Source organism: Somniosus microcephalus, chromosome 12 (assembly GCF_052327205.1).
Source record: "Somniosus microcephalus isolate GS21.2 chromosome 12, FLI_Smic_1.0, whole genome shotgun sequence".
NCBI lineage: Eukaryota > Metazoa > Chordata > Chondrichthyes > Squaliformes > Somniosidae > Somniosus > Somniosus microcephalus.
In genome coordinates, this window is record NC_140998.1 from 19420718 (window position 1) to 19439233 (window position 18516).

General features: G+C 49.0%; 1 protein-coding gene across 1 annotated transcript in view; it reads right to left on the minus strand.

The window, feature by feature from the left end:
* Positions 1 to 393: 393 nt before the first annotated feature.
* The window catches only part of tshr (thyroid stimulating hormone receptor), a 45627-nt gene continuing 27504 nt past the window's right edge, over positions 394 to 18516 (minus strand). The window contains exons 4-7 of the mRNA XM_086004175.1: positions 17732 to 17809; positions 5450 to 5527; positions 3240 to 3428; positions 394 to 1804 (exon numbers count right to left, since the gene is read on the minus strand). Coding sequence (XP_085860301.1) covers positions 394 to 1804; positions 3240 to 3428; positions 5450 to 5527; positions 17732 to 17809 — 1756 coding nt within the window. The remainder of the gene's footprint in view (positions 1805 to 3239; positions 3429 to 5449; positions 5528 to 17731; positions 17810 to 18516) is intronic.

Genomic DNA, 18516 nt, shown 5'->3' on the forward strand with positions numbered 1-18516 from the left:
GATTGAGATCGCTCAAGCTCAATTGAAGTCGACCCCCCCCCCCCACCTCCCCCTACAGCTAACATTGATGGGGTCATTTCAACGGTCAGTTTGAACCAGAGCACCACATTGGGACAAATGAACCATTTGGCAATAATACAAATATACACAGCTTATAAATTCGTCCTGGGGGCGGTGGCGCAAAGTGGGCGGTATCGGATTGGCCGCCCGTTACACACAGCGCCCGATATTCAGTTCCATTGAGTGCGATCCGATACCGCCCGCTTTGCTCCAACGCCCAAGGCCAATTTCTCGGCCTATGTATTTTTATTGCTAACTACGACAGCCCTTTCGGTCACCAGTTAACCGTCCAAGATACATCCCTTCCTCCCCCACCCCACCCCCACCCCATGGTTACAGTTCACTCACTTTACAACCTCCGGTAGCCGCCGTCGTTGGCCGGCAGCTACTGTGGTGCGGGCGAAGGCCGCAAGAGAAGTGGTTAACGTTGGTGAGGTCGCGCGGTGCCCCTCTGCCGCCCCGGTTCCCGCCGGCACCGCTGCCGTTTTTGCCGGAGACAGTCTGCCCCCGGTAGAGCTGGGCCCGGTGCTGGCAGAGGCCCACCTTGCTCAGCAAGATGAAGACGTCCCGGCGGAACGCCTTGGTGAAGATGACGTAGAGGAATGGGTTGGCGCAGGAGTTGAGGGGGTAAAAGAGGACCAGCAGTATCTTGGAGTTGGTCACGGTTATCAGAGGCTTGTTCAAGATGGCGGACAGCGCGTAGAAAGAGATGGGGGCCATGCAGGTGAAGTCGGTGAAGATCAGCACGGCCATCCTTTTGGCAATTTTGGTGTCTTTGTTGCCAGATTTGTAATGCGGGTTCTTTACGGTGACATAGATCTTGACGTAACAGGCGCAGATTATGACGAACGCCAAGATGTTGACCAACAGAACCAAAATGATGTAGCTTTGAGCCAGCAGGGTCTCGGTATCCATTGGTAGGCAGATGCTAACCTTAATGTAGCTGCTCACTCCTACAATGGGCAGAAGTGCCAAGGTGACGCAGAGCGCCCAGCCTCCGACCATGACCATGAAGGCGTGCCGCAGCCGCATCTTCCTGTCCAAACGCATGGCGAAGTTGATTGCGTACCAGCGCTCCACCGTGATTACGGTAAGAGTGTAGACCGAGAACTCACTGGCAAAGACGGTGAAGAATCCCGCGGTGTTACACCCTGGCCCCGTCTGCCAGTCTATGGCATAATTGTAATACTCAGTTCTGGTGTAGAGGTCCACCGAGGCAATCAGCAGTAAGTAAATACCCATGCAGAAGTCTGCCACGGCCAGGTTGCACATCAGAAAACGAGGGACCGTGAGCTTGTAGTGACTGGTCAGTAAAATCAGGAGCACAAAAATGTTGCCCAAAATAGCCAACAGATTAACAAACCACACAATAATTCTCAAAGAGTCGTAACCCATGATGTCCTCGCAAGGGTTGAACTCATCAGGCTCCGGTTTGCATACAATCTCCTCGTTACCTCCACACACCATGTAATCATAATGACTGTCGAAAGCTTGCACGTGGTCTTCTTGAGGGTTCTTCAGCTCCTGGCCAAACCCAACATCTCCATCTCCTTGTTCTTCAAAGAACACGTAATAGTGGGAGTTGCTATGGAAATCTCTGAGCTTTGAACCTTGGTCAGAGGTGTGACCTGCAGTGTTTTCCTCAGTGTAGTCATGGTAAAAAGGCCCATTGTACAAATTAAAGGATCTTCTCTGCCTGAGACCATGACCAATGGTGTGGTTGCACATCATTGACTCTAAAAGCCTGTAGGGCAAACTGAAGACCGAAAAGATACACGTTAGTCTCATAAAACATAGAATCATAGAATAGTACAGCACAGAAGGAGGCCATTCGGCCCATCGAATCTGCCCCGGCTCCTTCGAAGAGCAATCCAGTTAGTCCCACTGCCCCGCTCTTGCCCCATATCTCTGCAATTTTTTTCTCCTTCAAGTATTTATCCAATTCCCTTTTGAAGGCTACTATTGAATCTGTATCCACCGCCCTATCAGGCAGCGCATTCCAAATCCTAAACACTCGTTGCCTAAAAAAGTTTTTTCTTACATCGCCTCTGGTTCTTTTGCCAATCACCTTAAATCTGTGTTTATTTAATTGTTTTTTTTTAAAGAAATGGGCCACATGTTAGGAGCAGGTGGTTTATGAAATATTAAAGCACTCCTCTCCTGCCCTAGTGGTGTGCAAGAAACTAAACTTAAGGCTGTGTCTACGTGGAGGGCAAGCCATGAGTGCTGGAGCTCAGTATCTGATCGTCCTATCTTAGCCAGAAACTCACTGGGGATAAAAACAAAACATTTGGGGAATAACATTTTATCATTGAAATAAATCAGATGAGCGCCTCATCATCACCATGAATTCAGGGCACAGTGCACTGTCCCCTACTGTAACTCTTTCTTAACGTCTCAAAACTGGAACTCCCTCCTTACTTCCCTCAGTCTTCCTTTCTGCCTGCAATCTATAGGCTTTTATTTTATATGCCTCGATTTTAAAATTCTCATCCTTGTTTTCGAATCCCTCCCTGGCTTCGCCCCTCCCTATCTCTGTAATCTCCTCCAGTCCTACAACCACCTCGAGATATCTGCGCTCCTCAAATTCTGGCCTCTTGCGCATCCCCGATTTTTATCGCTCCACCATTGACGGCCGTGCCTTCAGCTGCCGAGGCCCTAAGCTCGGGAATTCCCTCCCTAAACCTCTCTGTGCCTCTTTACCACTCTCTGCTCCTTTAAGACGCTCCTTAAATCCTACCTCTTTGACCAAGCTTTCGGTCAACTGTCCTAATGGCTTCTTATGTGGCTCGGTGTCAGATTTTGTTTGATAATCGTTCCTGTGAAGCGCCCAGGGACGTTTTATTATGTCAAAGGCGCCGTATAAATGCTAATTGTTGTTGTATAGTTCAGTGCCACGTCAGACACTACACTTACCCACTGAGCTACAGGGGAACAATTGCCCATTTTATGCAGCATTACCATCTTAAGGCTGAGGGAAAAGCTAACAGCCTCAGTCCCGTTCATTCACCCCTCACTCCCTAAGGGCAGCAGGCTTCCCCACGACGAAACATCAACTTAGCAGATGCACTGAAAACTTTAAAAGAATATACACTGGTGGATTTCAGTACCAGGAGTTCCACGTTCAGAGGAGTACGTCACCCACTTTGACGTGGCTTTCTTCATGGGCGCTAACTCACCCCTTCCTTTTCTTCCAGTTCTTAAATGCGCAGCAGTGGCTTGGGTACGTGAGGTCCGCTCTCGTCAGGTGAAGGAAGGTCTTCAGGGGAGGAAGCTTCTTCAAAGTCCATGTGTTTTTTGCCATTAATTCCTTCAGCGGTTCCAGCCCTTTGCTCGGTAGGGAGTTTACACTGGTCTGGGACACATCACTGGAAGAAGGGGGCCGTGGGAAGAAGGGAAGAAAGAGACCAATATCAACACCGTGTTATAAGGGTAATCCTCAGTCACCTGTATTTAGTGGCCAGTTCCCAAGATTAAATCAAACTGTTTGATAAGGGGGTCAGGTATCGATCCTGGTAACCGTGGCAGTCCGGGACTTCTGTTTGTCCTAGGAGGAGAGATTGAGCCTATACTCTCTGGGGTTTAGAAGAGTGAGAGGTGATTAAGAAGCTCGACACCATCCAAGACAAAGCAACCCGCTTGGTTGGCACCCCATCCACCACCTTAAACATTCACTCCCTCCACCACCGGCGCACCGTGGCTGCAGTGTGTACCATCTGCAAGATGCACTGCAGCAACTCGCCAAGGCTTCTTCAGCAGCACCTCCCAAACCTGCGACCTCTACCACCTAGAAGGACAAGGGCAGCAGGCGCATGGGAACACCACCACCTCCAAGTTCTCCTCCAAGTCACACATCATCCTGACTTGGAAATATATCGGCCGTTCCTTCATCGTTGCTGGGTCAAAGTCCTGGAACTCCCTCCCTAGCACCACATGGACTGCAGCGGTTCAAGAAGGCGGCTCACCGCCACCTTCTCAAGGGCAACTCGGGATGGGCAATAAATGCCGATCTTGCCAGCGATGTCCACATACCATGAACGAAAAAAAAATCTCATTGAAACATACAAGATTCTGAAGGGGGTTGAGAGGGTAGATGCTGAAAGATTGTTTCCCCTGGCTGGAGAGTCTAGAACTAGGGGGCATAGTCTCAGGATAAGGGGTCGGCCATTTAAGACTGAGATGAGGAGGGATTTCTTCACACAGAGGGTTGTGAATCTTTGGAATTCTCTGCCCCAAAAGGCCGTGGATGTTGAGTTGTTGAGTATATTCAAGGCTGAGATCGAGAGATTTTTGGACTCTAGGGGAATCAAGGGATACTGGGATCGGGAAAGTGGAGTTGAGGTTGAAGATCAGCCATGATCTTATTGAATGGCGGAGCAGGCTCGAGGGGCCGTATGATCGACTCCTGCTCCTAATTCGTATCTTCTTATGTTCGGTGGCTCCGCCCACTTTATGTAAATACCATCCCACCCACGACTGCATCCGTGTTCCCAGGGTCAGGGGCATTTCCATAAAGTGGGTGGGATGCTCACACCACTAGGGTGGGAAGGGGGACGGGACGGGACGGGGAGGGGGTGTAAGTTGAAGCATTGGCAAGTCGCTGGGGAGCAGTGCCGACAAGCCTGGAGACTGAAGCAGAGGCACCTGGTGGGGGTCCAGTCCCGCCTGCTACACTGAGGTATACGGTACGTTTAGAGGCTGGTGGGAATTGCAGAGTCATCCCGTAAGCCCTGCCTCCATCTGTGATGCCAGCGGCAAAGCGGGTGGACGCTGGCACTGCCCAGCCTGCCCCCTCGGCACCCCTCACTAACCCCCTTCCCCAGAGGAAACCCCAGGACATCCCTTAACGGGGCAAAAACCCAAGGTAACGAGGTAACGCCACAATTTCCATCGGCCGCCTGCTACTACCGCGCCTCAAATGCCCCCAAAACCATCACTGTCACTCCCTGAAACTGACTAGCACGTTAAGTTTCACAGATTGATTGGGGGCTCATTTTGACGTGGGCTCACAGTGTAAAACAGGCGGTATCGATTCAGCCGCGCATTATACACCTCTCTCTCCGTAGGAATGAAAGGCGGTACCGGCTTCCCAAGCAATAATGGTGCTACCATTGCAGAAAACGTTTTATTAGGAGAGCACACACGGCGACAGTATTGGTAAACAAATCAACACAGATGTCCAACCAACCCACGGACTCCCTGCATTCTCCTCGCAGTCTCCCACCCCCCCCACCCACTCATTTGAAAGCCTACGCACCAAATCTGGAGACATTTGGTCTGTACGTTATACATTCGGCTTTTGTCTTCGAGAAACTCTCCCAAGACTGAATCAATCTTAAACATCACTTCTGATAGGTTCTTGTGGAAGCACTGACTGGAAATCACTTACAGCAGAGTGGGGCCACTCAAGACTCCTGCGAAGACATCTTCACTGAAGGATGACAAGAGCTTATTCTTGTGCAGGTAACTGTTAAAAACAACAGGGTTCAAGCATCTCTTTATTCTGACACTTTTCAAACTTGAGACTCTGTTGTAAACACATTTTAGATACGAGCCTTGTCTGCAAAAAAGATGCCTACGTGTTGGAGCATGTGTGGCAGCTTCAGGGTTGTCCTGGAGGCTCCAAGAATTGAACTCCTGATAGTGCCACATAATTAGGCTTGTTGGCAAAATTGAAACCCATGGGGTAAAAGGGGCAGTGGCAGCATGGATACAAAATTGGCTAAGGGATAGCAAACAGAGATTCGCAGTGAATGGCTGTTTTTCGGACTGGAGGGAGATGTACAGTGGAAGAGCTCCCGAAGGTTCAGTACTAGGACCACTGCTGCTTCTGATATACATTAATGACTTGGACTTGGGGGGGTACAGGGCACAATTTCAAAATTTGCAGATGACATGAAACTTGGAAGAGTAGTAAACAGTGAGTAAGATAGTAATAGATTACAAGGGGATGCTGGAATGGGCAGACGCGTGGCAGATGAAATTTAATGCAGAAAAGTGTGAGGTGATACATTTTGGTCAGAAGAATGAGGAGAGATAATACAAGCTAAATGGTACAATGTTAAAGGGGGTGCAAGAACAGAGAGACCTGGGGGGTGTTTGTGCACAAATCTTTGAAGGTGGCAGGACAGGTTAACAAAGCAGTTAATAAAGCATATGGGATACTGGGCTTTATAAACAGAGGCAGAGGACAAAAGCCAGGAAATATCGCTATAAAACACTAGTTCGGCCCCAGCTGGAGTATTGTGCCCAATTCTGGGCACCACACTTTAGGAAGGAAGTGAAGGCTTTGGAGAGGGTGCAGAAGAGATTTACTAGAATGGTTCCAGGGATGAGGGATTACGGTTACGTGGATAGACTGGAGAAGCTGGGGTTGCTCTCCTTAGAGCAGAGAAGGCGAAGAGGAGATTTGATAGAGGTGTTTATGAAAGGTTTAGATAGAGTAAATAAAGAGAACCTGTTTCCAATGGCTGAAGGCTCGATAGCCAGAGGGCGCAGATTTAAGATGATTGGCAAAAGAACCAGAGGCGACATGAGGAAAAGCTTTTTTACACAGCGAGAGGTTAGGATTTAGAATGTGCTGCCTGAGAGGGTGGTGGAAGCAGATTCAATAGTAGCCTTCAAAAGGGAATTGGATAAATACTTGTAGGAGAAAAAATTGCAGGGATATGGAGAAAGAGTGGGACTAACTGGATCACTCTTTGAAAGAACCGGCACAGACTCGATGGGCCGAATGGCCTCCTTCTGTGCTGTACTATTCTACGATCCTATGATACTGCTGTGAGCAAACCTAGGAGAAAAATCATAGGGAGCCATTAAAAATGGTGGGTTTTTTCATTTCCTGTAAAAGCTTTCATTTATTAGTTATATAAAAATGTTGGAGACTGTTTCACGACTAGTGAAGAAATAAAAACATTCTATGGAGCAAGGAGGAGCAGGACTGCTCCCCCCCACCGCCCCGACTCCACGGTCCTGGCGATCGGATTCTTCCCCCAACCCCCCCACCCTGTTAGTCGCGCCAGCCTCCCCCTCTGACTCCCTCCTCCCCCCCCCCCCCCCCCCCCACCTCCCAGATCTTACCCGAGGCTCACTGATTTTCCCCGTGGGGGCGAGTTCCCCCTCAAATTTGTAGATGAGGCTTGTGGGTCAACTCCCGCCTCTTGGTTCATGCGAGCGCTGCATCTGTAACTGCCAATGTCATTTCCTGGGGGGAGGGTGTCCCCCTCACCACCCCCCACCCATCCTCCCAGAAAGAATTTTACCATGCCCCCACCGCCCAGCAGGTCCTTTTGTAAGAAAATAGAGAAAGACTTGCATTTCTATAGCGCCTTTTATGACCTCAGAATGTCCCAAAGCGCTTTACAGCCAATGAAGTACTTTTTGAAGTGTAGTCACTGTTGTAATGTAGGGAAATGTGGCAGCCAATTTGCGCACAGCAAGCTCCCACAAACAGCAATGTGATGATGACCGGATCATCTGTGGTTTTTGTTATGCTGATTGAGGGATAAATATTGGCCCCAGGACACCGGGGATAACTCTCCTGCTTCTCTTCAAAATAGCGCCATGGGATCTTTTACGTATACCAGACAGGGCAGACGGGGCTTCGGTTTAACGTCTCGTCCGAAAGACGGCACCTCTGACAGTGCGGCACTCCCTCAGCGCTGCACTGGGAGTGTCAGCCTAGATTTTTGTGCTCTAGCCTCTGGAGTGGGGACTTGACCCCACGATCTTCTGACTCAGAGGTGAGAGAGTGCGGCCCACTGAGCCACGTGACACTTAAGGGGACAGCGTTTAAATGCTTTTTTTTTTAAACGGCAGTCCATTTCTTCGAGGGTCTAGGCCATGATTCAGGCCCGGGGCCCACTTGCCGCGATTGCCAGGTGGATGCGCCCAGGTTTCACCAGCGACACCGTGACAGTACGTCAGGAGGGGCCGCAGCTTTTCTGCCCTGTGATATAATGTCCCTGTCCTTTATTAAAACCACCTCATCCTCAGACTGGCTGTGAACAGCCCCTTTGTGGGGGGAAGTGGGATTCACTAGCTGATAGAAATAAATTCCAACTCTTGTTTACCATGAGGAGGGCCGACAACACCTCTCAGGCGTCTAAAGAGGGAACAGTACGTGCGATTATTATAAGCACCAGGATTCAGGTCAGCGATATCCGATTTCAAAGTTCAGTGCCGTGCGACTACAGTTTCAAAGTGCTGTGGGCCCATCTGTTTAAACACGGCTCAGGTCTTGGACGCCACCGGAAAGTGAGTTGAGACGAGGCAGTGCCAGCCTGCCAGGGTAAATAAACCGCGCTTCACCCGCAGTTCCTTCTTAAATTTAGCAGATTTCCACGGCTGTCTGTTGCTACTGTGAAGGCTTCGCCAGTTCCTGGGATATTTTTTCTTTCCCCCTCCTCCTCCTCCTGAACGCTGTTGCTTCAGTATTGACCAGAATATCAGTCAGTCAGATTCTATTTCATCCTGTGTCGCGAGGTCTCTTGCTTTATGCTGAGGTAGGGCTGCTGTGCTCAAGAGAGAACTTGCATTTCTATAGCGCCTTTCACGACTACCGGTCATCCCAAAGCGCTTTACAGCCAATGAAATACTTTTCGAAGTGCAGTGACTGTAGGAAGCGGGGCAGCCAATTTGCGCACAGCAAGCTCCCACAAACAGCAATGTGATAATGACCTGTGTTTAGTGATGTTTGCTGAGGGATTAATATTGGCCAGGACAACTCCCCTGCTCTTCTCCGAATAGTGCCGCGGGATCTTTTACGTCCACCCGAGAGAGCAGACGGGGCCTTGGTTTAACGTCTCATCCGATAGACGGCACCTCCGACAGTGCGGCTCTCCCTCAGTACTGCGCTGGGAGCGTCGGCCTAGGTTTTTGTGCTCAAGTCTCTGGAGTGGGGACTTGAACCCACGACCTTCTGACCCTGAGGTGAGAGTGCTACCCACCGAGCAATGCCTGAAGTTTTCCCTGCCTCTGTGTGTTCCGAACCATCTCCATAGTAGCAAAGGCAACTCAACATAGGGAGGACCGTGAATGTAACCTCCTCCAGCCCTACAACCCTCCGAGCTGTCTGCGCTCCTCCAAATCTGGCTTCTTGCGCATCCCCGATTTTAATCCACTAAATGTAATACCTACACAGCATCTAGTTTAGTTCCATTGAAAGCGTAAGCCTGGACCTTAGTGAACCCGTTATTGTAGAGTTTTCTGTAGGGAGGAAAATACATGAGAAAGCAATAAGTTAGCGATAAAATTTAAAAAGTACATGTAATCCAATTTGACCATAGAATCATAGAATCGTGGAATGGTTACAGCACAGAAGAAGGCCATTCGGCCCGTCAAGCCCGTGCCAACTCTCTGCAAGAGCACTTCAGCTAGTCCCACTCCCCTGCCCTTTACCCGTAGCCCTGAAAATTGTTTTCCTTCAGCTACTTATCCAATTCCCTTTTGAAAGCCATGATTGAGTCTGCCTCCACCATCCTCTCAGGCAGAGCATTCCAGATCCTAACCACTCGCTGCGTAAAAAAGCTTTTCCTCATGTCGCCTTTGGTTCTTTTGCCAATCACCTTAAATCTGTGTCCTCTGGTTCTCGACCCTTCTGCCAATGGGAACAGTTTCTCTCTATCTACTGTCTAGACCTCTCATGATTTTGAACACCTCTATCAAATCTCTTCAAAATCTTCTCTGCTCTAAGGAGAACAACCCCAGCTTCTCCAGTCTATCCACGTAACTGAAGTCCCTCATCCCTGGAATAATTCTCGTAAATCTTTTCTGCACCCTCTCTAAGGCCTTCACACCCTTCCTAAAGTGCGGTGCCCAGAATTGGACACAATACTCCAGTTGAGGCCGAACCAGTGTTTTATACAGGTTCATCATAATTTCCACACTTTTGTACTCTATACCTCTATTCATGAAGCCCAGGATCCTGTATGTGAGTGCTTCACAATGAGGCTCAGATTGCAAGCATCGCGCTCCTCAACTGAAGACCATATACTTCATGGATATGAAAAGAAATGATTAGAAGTTTAAAAGCCTTAAATTGCATCTGAAGTCTGAAACTTTTTTCTCTGGTTAATTTATTGCAGATTTTCTCCCACTTCTTCCTCTCTGTCACGGTTCGGGAGATTCTTTCATGGATAGGACACTTGAAAGAAAGACTTGTATTTCTATAGCACCTTTCACAACCTCAGGACTTCCCAAAGCGCTTTACAGCCAATTAAGTACTTTTGAAGTGTGGTCACTGTTGTAATGTAGGAAACGCGGCAGTCAATTTGCGCACAGCAAGATCCCACAAGCAGCAATGTGATAATGACCAGACAATCTGTTCTGGTGATGTTGATTGAGGGATAAATATTGGCCAGGACACCGGGGATAACTCCCCTGCTCTTCTTCAAAATAGTGTCGTGGGATCTTTTACGTCCACCTGAGAGGGCAGACAGGGCCTCAGTTTAACATCTCATCCGAAAAACGGCACCTCCGACAGTGCAGCACTCGCTCAGCACTGCTCTAGAGTGTCAGTCTATATAGGGAAAGAAACAATTCAATGAATGCAAGATGTAGGACTGGCCCTTTCTATTTTAGATTGCATATTAGCGGCACCGAGTGCATCTTTCATGATGTGGAGATGTTATTAACGGGGAAAAGTTCGGTTGATTTGCGCCTCCCATGAGTGCCCTAAGGGGGCGCTAACGGGACGCAAAGCAACGAGCGCCTGGGCGCGGCACCGCTAAAGTCTCCTGTGAAATTCAGCAGGAGGTTAGCGGCGGCGGTAACCGTTAGCGCCCCGCTGCGCTGCGCCTCCGGCGATGACATCATTGCCATGCGTAGCACCCCGCTCGCGCCCCAGTCGCGATCTTCGGTAGCGCCCCCTGACTTACCGCCGGACGCTATGTCCGACAGGGTCAGGGAGGCTTACCTGCGGCCGGGGCGGCGCAAATTAAAGGGGAGGTGTCGGGCGGCCATTTTTGTTGCTGGCCACCTGCCAGCACCTGCCCCCGTTGCTGTCCCCGGCCTTCTGTGAAGCCCCGCCGTGGAGTGCCGGCTGCGCTCCGTGAGCCTGGCACTTCTCTTCAGTGCCGGGCTCTTTTGCTGCCACTCCGATCCCTGGTGGCCCAGCTGGGCCCAGGGTTGTGCTGCGCCAGGCCCCTCCCCTTTAATAAGGGGAGGAAGGCCTGCAGTACCACATCGCGACCTGCCACTGTGCATGGCGCTGCGGGACGTAGCACCGCGATATTCACTTGCAGCGCCCCAAGAGGGAGGCGGGGCGCTTTCAGAAGTGTCCGCCTTCCTCTTGGTGCGCTACCAGTGAATTTCGGGCGCGGGGGCGCTAACTTTTTTGGGGCACCAGAAGTAGCGCCCCGGCGAAGTTAGCGCCCCAAAGGGGGTGCGACCCAATTTTGCCCCCTAACAGTTTTAATTAATTTTTCATCAGCGGAGAAACCCAGATTCCACCTCATACACCAACAACTATCCCTGCACTGCCCCCATCCCTCGTCCATCCTGACCCCTATTCTGACCCATATCCTGACCCTTGCATTGCCCTCTATCTGACCCCTATTCTGGCCCTGCACTGACCCCTAGCTTGACCCCTATCCCAACCCTGCCCTGACCCTGCATTGCCCTCTAGACTGACCCCTATTCTGGCCCTACACTGACCCCTAGACCCCTATCCCAAACCTGCCCTGACCCTGCATTGCCCTCTAGACTGACCCCTATCCTGACCCCTCTCCTGACCCTGCCCTGCCCCTTTTCCTGACCCTGTCTACCTTCGAACTTGGCAAAAGATGGCAATCTTACGTGCGCCGTAACCAAGTACAGCACACCGAATACCCTTTTCTGACAGGAATGCTGCAACACACTCGGATTATTATATCAGGTTAAGGACACGGCACTATGAATAACTTGGCCAGAGTCCTTGGCAAAGGTGCAAGCGAGCTTCAATAAACCTGGATTGGATTTCTTGGAAAAAGGGCAGGTTTCTCTGTGTAATGAGCAGCTCAGAGCCCAGTCAGGTTTGGGGGCTGCGATGCTGATTTTGGCCTGGCAGTTTTTTTTTTAGTGGTTTGGAGCTGAATTCGAGGTTGATGAGCAGGAGTCAGCTAAGGTGGAACCAGACTGAAACAATCCACCGAGACAGAGTTGCCTGCTCATCCTTTCCTCAAATACACATTCACCTTTTTAAATCCACGATCATCCCCTTGGCTCACATCTCATCTCCGAGATCTCTGCGCTCCTCCAATTCAGGCCTCTTGCGCATCCCCGATTTTAATCGCTCCACCATTGGCGGCTGTACCTTCAGCTGCCTGGGCCCGAAGCTCTAGAATTCCCTCCCTCAACCTCTCCGCCTCTCTACCTCTCCCTCCTCCTTTAAGACTTTCCCTTAAAACTACCGCTTTGACCAAGCTTTTGGTCACCCTTCCTAATATTTCTCTATGTGTGCAGTTTTGGTCACCTTACCTGAGGAAGGATGTTCTTGCCATGGAGGGAGTGCAGCGAAGATTCACCAGGCTGATACCTGGGATGGCAGGAATGACGTATGAGGAGAGATTGGGTCGATTGGGCTTGTACTCGCTGGAGTTTAGAAGAATGAGAGGGGATCTCATCGAAACTTATAAAATTCTAACAAGACTAGACAGACTAGATGCAGGAAGGATGTTCTCGATGGTCGGGGAGTCCAGAACCAGGGGTCACAGTCTAAGGATAAGGGGTAAGCCATTTAGGACAGAGATGAGGAGGAATTTCTTCACCCAGAGAGTGGTGAACCTGTGGAATTCTCTACCACACAAGGCAGTAGAGGCCAATTCATTAAATATATTCAAGAAGGAGTTAGATATATTTCTTAAGGCTAAAGGGATCAAGGGATATGGAGAGAAGGCAGGAACAGGGTACAGAATTTGGATGATCAGCCATGATCTCATTGAATGGTGGAACAGGCTCGAGGGGCCGAATGGCCTACTCCTGCTCCTATCCTCTATGTTTCTATGTGGCTCAGTGTCAAATTTTTGTCAGATAACATTCCTGTGAAGCCCCTTGATACGTTTTACTATGTGGTTGTTGTTGACTGTGCCAGCACATGTAAATTGCCCATTCATTTATATTTTTATAACATTTGGAATATTCTATGTACCTCGCCAAGGCTTCTTCGACAGCACCTCCCAAACCCGCGACCTCTACCACCAAGAAGGACAAGGGCAGCAGGTGCATGGGAACGGGATCACCTCCAAGTTCCCCTCCAAGTCACACACCATCCCAGCTTGGACATATATCGGCTGTTCCTTCATCGTCGCTGGGTCAAAATCCTGGAACTCCCTCCCTAACAGCACTGTGGGAGTACCTTCGCCACACGGACTGCAGCGGTTCAAGAAGACGGCCCACCACCACCTTCTCGAGGGCAATTAGGGATGGGCAATAAATGCCGGCCTTGCCAGTGATGCCCACATCCCGAGAATTAATTTTTTTACAAAAGGTCACCTGTTTTCGATAGTTGACGATATTTTCCTTCCCTCCTCTCCTGACGGGTGTGACTGGTGTTGGGTATGATTCCACTGGCTTCGAGCACAATCCAGTCCCTTGCCCAAGTAGGCCTTCCTTGTGTGTGAGCCCAGAACATTGAGTTACGGAATGCCATTTGGCTGCATGTTGAGGGCGGTGGGGTGGGGGAGCGGGGATATCACAGTCAAGCCCGATCCTATCCTCACTCCACATCCATTGACACCCCCTCACCCCGCCATACCCTGCTTCTCCGCAGGAGACTCTACGTGGTGATCTGGAGTGGCAGCCCTGGCTAATTTAAACCTCCCTAGCCTATGGGGTGTTGAGGTTTGTTTAGCTGTAGCACTCCTGTTGCCAGCCAACACAGCACAGACTGTAAGGCATAGGAACAGGAGGAGTAGGACATTCAACCCCTCGAGCCTATTCCATCATTCAATTAGATCATGGACGATCTGCATCTTAACTCCATCTACCCACCTTGGTTCTGTATCCCTTAATATACTCTTGCCTAACAAAAATCTATCAATCTCAGTTTTAAATTTTCAATTGACCCAGCCTCAACAACTTTTTAGTGGAGAGAGTTCCAGATTTCCACTACCCTTTGTGTGAAGAAGTGCTTCCTGACATCATCCCCGAACGGCCTGGTTCTAATTTTAACATTATGCCCCCTTATTCTGGAGCCCCCACACCAGAGGAAATAGTTTCTCACAATCTACCCCATCAACTCCTTTAACCATCTTAAACACCTCGACTAGATCACCCCTTAGGTCTAAAGGTCAAGATCCACATAGGCCAGTGGATCTACCGAATACTTCACTGGGGAGAGCTGAGTGGTGCTTATTTCATCTGGTTTCTGATGATCTGAACTGTCGCTCAAAGAACCAACCCAATGGAGCAACGCCAAGGCTCACCTGTGCCTCGTGACTGGCTGAAGCAAACAGCAAATCCCAGGCCCCAGTTATCACCCTGCGTCCGCTAGTAATTCACTCGTTATCACCCTCCCTTCACTAGTAATTCACTCATTATCACCCTCCCTTCACTAGTAATTCACTAGTTATCACCCTCCCTCCGCTGGTAATTCACTAGTTATCACCCTCCCTCCGCTGGTAATTCACTAGTTATCACCCTGCGTCCGCTAGTAATTCACTCGTTATCACCCTCCCTTCACTAGTAATTCACTAGTTATCACCCTCCCTCCGCTGGTAATTCACTAGTTATCACCCTCCCTCCGCTGGTAATTCACTAGTTATCACCCTCCCTTCACTAGTAATTCACTAGTTATCACCCTCCCTCCGCTGGTAATTCACTAGTTATCACCCTCCCTCCGCTGGTAATTCACTAGTTATCACCCTCCCTCCACTAGTGATTCACTAGTTATCACCCGCCCTCTACTAGTAATTCACTAGTTATCACCCTCCCTTCACTAGTAATTCACTAGTTATCACCCTCCCTCCGCTAGTAATTCACTAGTTATCACTGTCCCTCTGCTAGTAATTCACTAGTTATCACCCTCCTTTGCTAGCAATTCACTAGTTATCATGCTCCCCCCGCTAGTAATTCACTAGTTATCACCGTCCCTCCGCTAGTAATTCACTAGTTATCAACCTCCCTCCGCTGGTAATTCACTAGTTATCACCCACCCTCCACTAGTAATTTATTGTTATCACCCTCCCTCCGCTAGTAATTCACTAGTTATCACCCTCCCTCCACTAGTAATTCACTAGTTATCACCCTCCCTCCGCTAGTAATTCACTAGTTATCACCCTCCCTCTGCTAGTAATTCACTAGTTATCACTGTCCCTCCGCTAGTAATTCACTAGTTGTCACCCTCCCTCTGCTAGTAATTCACTAGTTATCATGCTTCCCCCGCTAGTAATTCACTAGTTATCACCCTCCCTCCACTAGTAATTCACTAGTTATCAACATCCCTCCGCTGGTAATTCACTAGTTATCACCCTCCCTCCACTAGTAATTTATTGTTATCACCCTCCCTCCACTAGTGATTCACTAGTTATCACCCTCCCTCCACTAGTAATTCACTAGTTATCACCCACCCTCCACTAGTAATTCACTAGTTATCACCCTCCCTCCACTAGTAATTCACTAGTTATCACCCTCCCTCCGCTGGTAATTCACTAGTTATCACCCTCCCTCCACTAGTAATTTATTGTTATCACCCTCCCTCCACTAGTGATTCACTAGTTATCACCCTCCCTCCACTAGTAATTCACTAGTTATCACCCACCCTCCACTAGTAATTCACTAGTTATCACCCTCCCTCCACTAGTAATTCACTAGTTATCACCCTCCCTCCACTAGTAATTCACTAGTTATCACCCTCCCTCCACTAGTAATTCACTACTTATCACCCTCCCTCCACTAGTAATTCACTAGTTATCACCCTCCCTCCACTAGTAATTCACTAGTTATCACCCTCCCTCCACTAGTGATTCACTAGTTATCACCCTCCCTCCACTAGTAATTCACTAGTTATCACCCACCCTCCACTAGTAATTCACTAGTTATCACCCTCCCTCCACTAGTAATTCACTAGTTATCACCCTCCCTCCACTAGTAATTCACTAGTTATCACCCTCCCTCCACTAGTAATTTATTGTTATCACCCTCCCTCCACTAGTAATTCACTAGTTATCACCCTCCCTCCACTAGTAATTCACTAGTTATCACCCTCCCTCCACTAGTAATTCACTAGTTATCACCCTCCCTCCACTAGTAATTCACTAGTTATCACCCTCCCTCCACTAGTAATTCACTAGTTATCACCCTCCCTCTGCTGGTAATTCACTAGTTATCACCCTCCCTCCACTAGTAATTCACTAGTTATCACCCTCCCTCCACTAGTAATTCACTAGTTATCACCCTCCCTCCACTAGTAGTTCACTAGTTATCACCCTCCCTCCACTAGTAATTCACTAGTTATCACCCTCCCTCCACTAGTAATTCACTAGTTATCACCCTCCCTCCACTAGTAATTCACTAGTTATCACTGTCCCTCTGCTAGTAATTCACTAGTTATCACCCTCCCTCCACTGGTAATTCACTAGTTATCACCCTCCCTCCACTAGTAATTCACTAGTTATCACCCTCCCTCCACTAGTAATTCACTAGTTATCACCCTCCCTCTACTAGTAATTCACTAGTTATCACCCTCCCTCCACTAGTAATTCACTAGTTATCACCCTCCCTCCACCAGTAATTCACTAGTTATCACCCTCCCTCTGCTGGTAATTCACTAGTTATCACCCTCCCTCCACTAGTAATTCACTAGTTATCACCCTCCCTCCACTAGTAATTCACTAGTTATCACCCACCCTCCACTAGTAATTTATTGTTATCACCCTCCCTCCACTAGTAATTCACTAGTTATCACCCTCCCTCCACTAGTAATTCACTAGTTATCGCCCTCCCTCCACTAGTAATTCACTAGTTATCACCCTCCCTCTGCTAGTAATTCACTAGTTATCACCCTCCCTCCGCTAGTAATTCACTAGTTATCACCCTCCCTCCACTAGTTGTCACCCTCCCTTCACCACTCCGGCCAATGTTTATTAGGGGCTGTACTAGTTACTTGGAGTCTAAAGGGAACCCCATTAAATTCTTCAGTTAACTTTGTGGAGTTTGATAAATTTCCGAGGGGTGGGGGGGGGGAGTTTTGACTTTAGGCGATATTGTAAACCCCAGGAGATTACGTGGCTGCTGGGGTGGGTGTGAGTGGGGAGGGGAGGAGTGTTGAGCCACGATGGCCGAGCGATCGTGGTGTGGGGGGCAGGTTTGATGGAGCAGCTGGTTTTTTTCCTATTCGTACGTTTTCGTACGTCGGAATGGCCGCCTGTTGCACATCTCTCCCGATTTTGGTTTCCATTGGGGATGAATATCAGGAGAGACGTACAATGGGCAGCTGATCCGATATCCAAGATTTTACGCTATCGCCCAAAGTTATAATGACTCCCGAGAAAGTTCTCCCCTAACTTTGCAGAATTTCACCTAACCTGCACAACAATCATGGCCTGTGCTAAACAGAGAGCCCCAGTGTGGAGTACGGAACTGGTTCCATTAGTGAGGGATCGATGTCAGTGAACCATCTGCCCTGGCCTGGTTCCCCACCCCCTCCCGCGGCTCACAGTAAAGTGGCCCTTCAACCACGAGCTGCTGTACTTACAGAGTGAGCGATTCATTGGACAACCCACCAAAGGCATTTGCAGGGATGGTTGAAATGAAAGGATTGTCAGCGATTTCACTGTAAAAGAGAATAATATAAACAGCGATCATATCAAGCTGCCCAGAGCTATTCCAAACCAAGCAAACGACCGGATCGAGTTTGATTCCATGAACCGCGGAAAATATGAGTTTGGAATTAGCTGAACATTCACAGAGTGCTTCAGAAAGACTGCACAGGTTCAGTGATGAAAACATTACATAGAATTACATAGAATGTGCAGCACAGAAAGAGGCCATTCGGCCCAATAGGTCCATGCCACACGAGCCTCCTCCATCCCCTCTTCCTCTCACCCCATCAGCATAACCTATGATTAGATACCTACCTTTCTCCCTCATGCACTTGTCTAGCTTCTCCTTAAATGCATCTGTGCTCTTCACCTCAACCACTCCCTGTGGTAGCGAGTTCCACATTCTAACCACTCTCTGGCTAAAGAAGTTTCTCCTGAATTCCCGATTGAATATTAGTGAAACAGAGGAATCAAACTGCATGGTCATCGCGACAGACTGGAGCACAGGTTTCTAGTATGGAAGATTAAGGGGCGGTCTAATTGAGGTATTTAACATGATTAAAGGACTTGATAGGGTAGAATCATAGAATAGTACAGCACAGAAGGAGGCCATTTGGCCCATCGAGTCTGCAATGATAGAGTGAAGCTATTTCCTTTGGCGGAGGGAGTCCGAAACAATTAGAGCTAGGCTGTTCAAGGGTGATGTCAGGAAGCACAT